We start from the raw sequence: 6,807 nt of genomic DNA on the forward strand, positions 1-6,807 counted from the left end.
TTTTTTTCCATGCAACCTTTACCTTATGCGCACATGCGTTTATAACTTTTCCGACCCATGAAATTTTCCCGACGAATTGAATCCGAATTTTGTGATATGTGCAAAAATAAATAAATCAATCAATGGGGCAATTAAAAAAAATGATGGGCGGATAATAAATAACCACCGTAGAAAAGGCCTCAATCTGATTGGGCCTGTTCCGTTCATCCAGATTACTGTGGCCGAAGCCCATAGATGTTAATCTAATTTGGCCCATTCTGTTTGGGCTCCAAACTCAGCCCATCAGTTCGGCCAGTAAAATAAGTGGAACCCATCATCCATCCCCTTGTTGTTTCACACTCTGTGGAACGACAGACGAACACCCAAGGGAAGGGACGACGCCCGCGACGACGGCCTTCCACCGTTTGTACACATCCGTCAAAGAAGCGAGAGCCTAAAAAATCTTCTGGATCGCGAATTCTCCTTCCGCATTCGCGCTTTTCCTCCGTTGTTTCCGAAGGGTGTCCGGGGCATCATCGATCACCGCCCGTCTTCAAGTTTCTAAAGGCGCAGCAGTTGCTGTGCTCTGCAGCGTCGACCCACCGGCGACGAATTTCTTGGGAATTCCGGTTCTCAGTTCGATCGGGGGTGTTCCTGGTCATGGCATCTACCAGGTACGAGAGTTGATTCTCAATCTAATATGGGTAATCGAGTCTGAGAAATGTGGTCGAGGCCCATGTGAAATTCGTCTCTGGTTAAAGCTTCATCAGTGTTTCGAATGTGCATTGAGCCTGTAGCGATGACCTGATAGTGATTCTTGGCCTTTTACGTGAGCGGAAGTTCATTACTCGAAGTGCGTGCCACTTATTCGATGAAATGTCTGAGAGAAATCGGAATGCACGTTCTCTGAAGGAAACGAGTGCAAGAAGGCATGTGTTGATGTGATTTGTGTGAGATACGCAGATTCTTTAAATATTAAACCTGATTTAATTGCACAATGAGGTCGCCAAAAGTCTTCCTGATCCTTTTCCATTCTGATTTTCTATCTCTCTTGTCGGATTCTGCTTTGAACTTAGTAGGACAAGAAACTGGGCAGAGCTCCCGCAAGAGTTGTTACAACTATGTTCCCAGCGCCTTTGTCTGAAGAATTTATCGGCGTTCCGAGCAGTGTGCCGTTCGTGGCAATCTGCTGCTGTCAAAGAGAGGAGCGATGTCCCATGGTTGATGCTCACAGACAAAAAGGGGATGCCGTGGCGTGAGTTTTTCTGCCTCTCATGTCAGCAGGTTCACAAAAAGCTGTTGCCAGAAGTGATGGCGAATGGATATTTCTCTTCACAAGGTTGGGTGTTGATGACCAGCAGAGACGGGGAATTCCACATGCTAAAGAATCCCATGTCGCGTTACAGTCATATTATTAAGCTTCCCAATTGGAATAAGTTCCCCAACATCGAAGATTTGCCTTTCTTTGATGTTGAATTCGTCCGTAAGTTCGTCCTATCTGATAGCCCTACTACATCTCCAGATTACAAGGTCATGGTCATGTATGACACTGGACAGTTAGGGCTTTGGAAATCCGGTGAAGAGGAGTGGACGGCAGTGAACTCCCCCACAGATGAATTTTGTGATGTCATATATTATAAGGGGTCCTTTCTTGCTGTCGATTATGAGGATAGGATATTGAGGTGCGATGTGGATGGACCAACTCCGTTTGAGGCTCAAGTAGTTTTCCAGGTGCCGCAAAGACTCCAAGAATTCGAGCATGAGTATCCCTCAGGATCCCTTTGGGATTTGGATCAAGTGTATCTAGTGCAATCAACGACAGGATCTCTGTTGTTTGTGTCAAAATGGGAACAACTAACATCTACCATAACCTTTCGATTCCGTGTTCTCGAGATTGACCTGGATACTCAAACGTGCACAGAAGTTGAGAACTTGGAGAACACATCCCTCTTCTTGGGCTACACCAATTCTTCCTTCTCTTTGGAGGTCGATGAAGATCATCTCATCAAGCCAAATTGTATTTATTTTACTTACTTCTGGCTCTCATCGTCCCAGTTTACTGAAGATGGAGGAGACACAGGCATGGGAATATACCACCTCGAAGATGGTACGGTCGAGCTGCATGTCAAGGGGAAATCTTCTCCTCCGCTTTGGATCGAACCATGCTTTTAAGCCACAGCTAAAAAGTTTGGCTTGTTGTCAATGATGAAGTGAGCAGATTAGTGGAATCAAGCGATAGAGACACGGTTAGTCCAAAAAGTTAGCAATTCATTTTATAAAGATGTAATTGTTAGGTCATTGGAAGTAATATTGTACTGACATCTGAATTTGTGCTTTCAATGCTTCGAATTTTACACTTAATATTGACAATATCTTGGTATTAGCTGTCTGGATGTCTGTTCTACACAAAAACAAAATAGAGTGAAGGCAAACATAGGGTTTGAACTTTGAACAAGGAAAAAATGAAGGGTTGAAAATAATGTTGATTCCTTCAGTGGGGTTAACTATTTTTCTTCTCTTTTTATTCATTAGGCCTTACATTAGATCCACAGACCAAAAAGAATTCTGCAAGAACGTCGCTCGCATGAAAGGGGGATATTCAACTGGATTATCTGAATCTCTACACTACACATTTCAAGTGACATACATTTTCTAGTAACCAATGAAAAGCAAATCATTATGGTCAGTGAAATTAGTAAATATCATGTTGTTAATAAGGATCTCGCCAATCTTGAATGATTAATTGCAATGTTTATATATTTGATTCGATGAACATTTTGTGCTTCGATTCTTTTCATATGGCTAAGTTCTAGCTGTGAAGCGTAAATATCCAAGAATTTGTTAAGGCTTCCTCCACAAATTGGAGCTGTAACCAGGAAATACAGGTTAGGGCGTCTAAGTTGATTGCCCGGATTGGCCGTTAGATGCTTAAGTCGTAGTTTGGAGATGGTGGAAACTAATGAAGTTTAGATAGGGGTAAAAAGTTCTTGCCCGTTGGGTGAGGATTGACAGATGATGACCAAACTATAAGTATCGATCGGTCATAATAAATGGCAACACATCATGACAACTAAGGTATGCGTTGACATGTGACGGTCAAACTGTCCACTGGGCTAATAGATGCTTAGTCTTTTAATAATTCCTCCAAAATGATAGCTTAAGTGGAGGTCTCGTCGATGTACCTCCTGCCAAGTTGACCGGTCTTGACTTGGTCTTGACTGAAAATCCGAGTTGCATCCTTTCATCAGGTGGGGTTACCATGGACACTTGACGGTCTAGTGGCTTGCCAAATCCATCATTATTAGAAACAATCGAAAGTCATTTATTGATAACACTAGAGTGAAGTACCAGAGTCAAAGTAAAACATGGATGAATTGGCAACCGCAAATGCTGTTTATTAATATTATTATAGTGAGAATGGTCAAATAGTATCTTATATAGCATAACTTACAAATTGCTCTCTACCTTGTATGAGCATCTGCAACAGGGGATGACACCTGATCTCTCCACCAGCTAAACTTATGCGGTCACAACAGAAACTCGAAAACCCAAAAGCTTCTCCTCTTCATTGGCCCCGCTTACAATAAACATAAACTGCACTTACGGAAATTGCAATGCATGGATGCTCTCATAGATTTTGTCCTTAAACTGAGAGATAGTAGGTTAACACTGGACATCTCTTTGGTAGACCTAGAATTTTCTCAAAAAGAAAAGGAGTGCAAAGCATATGAGCATGAGTGTGCTCTCCACTTATTACGACACTAATTATGCGGAAATAGCTACGCATGCATGAGAGTCTTGCATTTGATGGAGAGCCTTTGATCATTTCGTTGCTGAACCACAAACATGAGAATGCAAGGGACCTTCCAGTCACCTCTCTCTCATGGAAGCAACCAAATTAGGAGTTTACATAAGGCAATGTACATGAAAGTCAACTGCTTTGTCTTAGATACGTATTGTCTAAATCATTCATTAGGTATAAAATACTCAATTGTGTCTCTCTAGCACTTGCCTATCATCTATTTCTTAATAGAACAAAAGGGGGAACGTGCAACAGAATAGATAATGTAGATGTCTTCTGCAAATCCCTTCACTTAGCTGACACAATACAAGGAAGTAACAGAACCAAGGAACTCATCTAAAAGCAATACCTCTCATTCCATGGCAAGCTCATTTTAAGCGTGTAACCTTTATCAATTGTGTGAAGTACCCAATCACACCAATGCCTCCAAATCCTGCACATCGGTGAGGACTAAAAAAAATAAGATCTTAGTTCTCAAACCATTGGTAAAAGTGAAGCAATGTTTACACAAGAAGAATCTCAAAAACGAGTCCTCTTTATTACTTGGTTCACGAGCGGATACAAGGCAAACAAAAAAATGGCTTCACTGATAATTACAATAATCACTAAACTGGGGCTAAGGACTTCACTTTCATGGCACTCACCAGTCACCATGATAGGTGGGTTATGCAAAGCGAGTCAATCAAGCATAATGATTTGCAAGGAATAACAAACCTGTAAACAACACAACTTGTTTCGGCTTATCTATGGTAGCTAGTTTCTGTTGAAGCCTTTCAACTCGATCTTGTAGAAAAAGGAATAAGAAAAGGTAAAGAAAAAGAAGAGTGAGGTATCAGAAGTTATCACTGAATTATTGCCAAATCATAAATACAGCTTTTACAAGTAAATTTCAAATCAGTGTGTTCATGTCAACAGAGAATTGTAAAAGGAGACACACATGGTCATAAAACTATCATATCATAATGATGAAAGAATGGAAAAAACCTCTAAGAACTATAACTCATATCGTCAAAAGATGATCCTTAATAGTAGAAATACACCCTTTAACTAGATGTCCACTCATAGCATATATTGTAGAGGAGAGCTTACAAAAATTTGACACTGATAAACTGACAACATGCGAAACCAGAAAATAACTACTCTGGTCAAACTCAGGAAGTAAAACATACCTTGAATGATTTGGAACGACGAATGGAGGTATCTATCCGTAAGGACGTGGAATAGGACTTCTCAGCTTCATCAAACTATTCCATTACCATGAGAGTATCGCCTTGACAAATATCAGCTGGATGAATGAAAGAACATTTGCTTTAAAAATATAACATGAGCAAAAATTCTTACCAATATAGGAATCTCTCTTTCCCACTCTATTGCTGGTCCAAAACCACCGATGTAAGCCAGTACTGAGGTCTCTAATACCTAAAACACAAAATTCGGTGATCTTAAGGTTATATATTGATGGAGTATTGCATTTTAAAGAAAGATAATTCTCTCATTTCTTGAGATCATGGGGAAGGTGCAATGGTAAAGGTTTTAGAAAATCTGAATAAGAGATTGCGTTCGAATTACTCAAGAAGCAGGTTAGACCCTTTACTACTTAACACAATGTAGATGTTAAAATCATGCACCTGCAGTAAATTATGTGAATCTCGTTACCTAAACAGCACTTGCCCCATCTCCTTCCCCTTTCCCTCCCTATCAGTGAAATTAGAAGGGGCTACAGGTTCGGTTTTTAGATTTATTCCTGAGGTCGAGCTGTTGACGCTTCTTTTCCATCTTAAAGAGCAGACTCGAGTTGCCCATTTCCAACCTCGCAATAGATCTGAACAAAGCATAAACCTCTAATTGATAAATATTCAAGAACCTAACTATAGTTGCACATTTCCAACCTCGCAACAGATCTGAACGGAAGTTAAACCTCTAATTTATGAATATTCAGTAGAACTGAAAAAAACTTAAACCTCTAATTCATAAATCTTCAAGAGCTGCACTATAGTTGCACCTTCCCACCTTTTCAGCAACAGCTTGGTTTATATAATCAAATGAAATGTTAACATGAATCTCTTATTCATCCACAAAAGCGCCATGTTTAGTGCAAACTCGTTCATATGTAAATTCTCATCTTGGAATAATTGTTACGTTGCGGCAACAAACCTAGAAAGTTCACCATCAAACTATGGCATGATGCAGAAAATGTCTCAACCTTAGATGATAGGAATTGATGGACCAACCGGTCTTTATACATCGCATGGATCCCACCGTGTGGCCTCATTGCTATAGCCTGCGCAACAAAGGAATAACCATCATGAATTACCGTTTCTCCATCTATTCCATAGAATCAGCTATGGTCTATTTAATCATTTGAAAATAGACCATTGATGCACTCATTCTCTAATCTCTATCAGCGAATGCTTCAAAATAAGAAAGAGCAACCCAATTCAACCACCAGTTAACCCACGATACATGACTGTTCCCCTAACGATGTGATCAATGCTAGTGGCTCTCCTGGACAAAACCAAAAGGTCCAACACCCATTACAAAATGTCACATTAAACAATAGTTATCACTTACCACTTATGGCCCCCAAAAATTTAAGGTTGATGAGCCCTTACTGTAGGGCCACCAATATGCTAATAGTGGAAAATTTCTCGATAAAAAGTATGCAATAACTAGGTAATGCAACTCGAGTTTTTTAGAGGTGTGTCTACAATGAGAATCATATTGGTGACTTTGTCAAACATAGGTGATCCTTTTACAATTAGATCAACCACTTTAGAGGTGATTGACTCTCATGTGATTTGGCTATAAGATGCTTAGTCTTCCAATTATTTAATTGAATCACTGAAAGAAATTCAAAGAAAAGGAAAACATTGAAAGAATACTTTAAATGATTCATAATACAATTGCTCAAATCATTGTAGTCTCTTTGAATGGTGGAGTGGAGTTCATGCATCTTTTTTGATGGGGACTGACATGGGTTCTTTGTCGACATTGATCTTGTGCATGTTGCAATTGATTTTCTCATA

The 6,807-nt window shown here is 39.9% G+C and overlaps 1 protein-coding gene across 2 annotated transcripts; it reads left to right on the plus strand.

Moving 5' to 3' along the window:
- Nucleotides 1-345: 345 nt before the first annotated feature.
- LOC120287664 (F-box/kelch-repeat protein At1g57790-like) lies at nucleotides 346-2,362 on the plus strand. Of its 2 annotated transcripts, none has more exons than XM_039300804.1 (2): nucleotides 346-653; nucleotides 1,056-2,362. In XM_039300804.1, exons 1-2 carry the CDS (start codon nucleotides 640-642, stop codon nucleotides 2,149-2,151), a joined length of 1,110 nt encoding a protein of 369 aa, XP_039156738.1. In that variant the 5' UTR covers nucleotides 346-639; the 3' UTR covers nucleotides 2,152-2,362. The 2 variants fall into 2 exon arrangements, with proteins under 2 accessions (XP_039156738.1, XP_039156739.1); XM_039300805.1 differs by having other exon boundaries at nucleotides 1,059-2,362.
- The last annotated feature ends 4,445 nt before the right edge of the window (nucleotides 2,363-6,807 follow it).

The sequence above is a fragment of the Eucalyptus grandis genome, chromosome 8 (assembly GCF_016545825.1).
Source record: "Eucalyptus grandis isolate ANBG69807.140 chromosome 8, ASM1654582v1, whole genome shotgun sequence".
Taxonomy (NCBI): domain Eukaryota; kingdom Viridiplantae; phylum Streptophyta; class Magnoliopsida; order Myrtales; family Myrtaceae; genus Eucalyptus; species Eucalyptus grandis.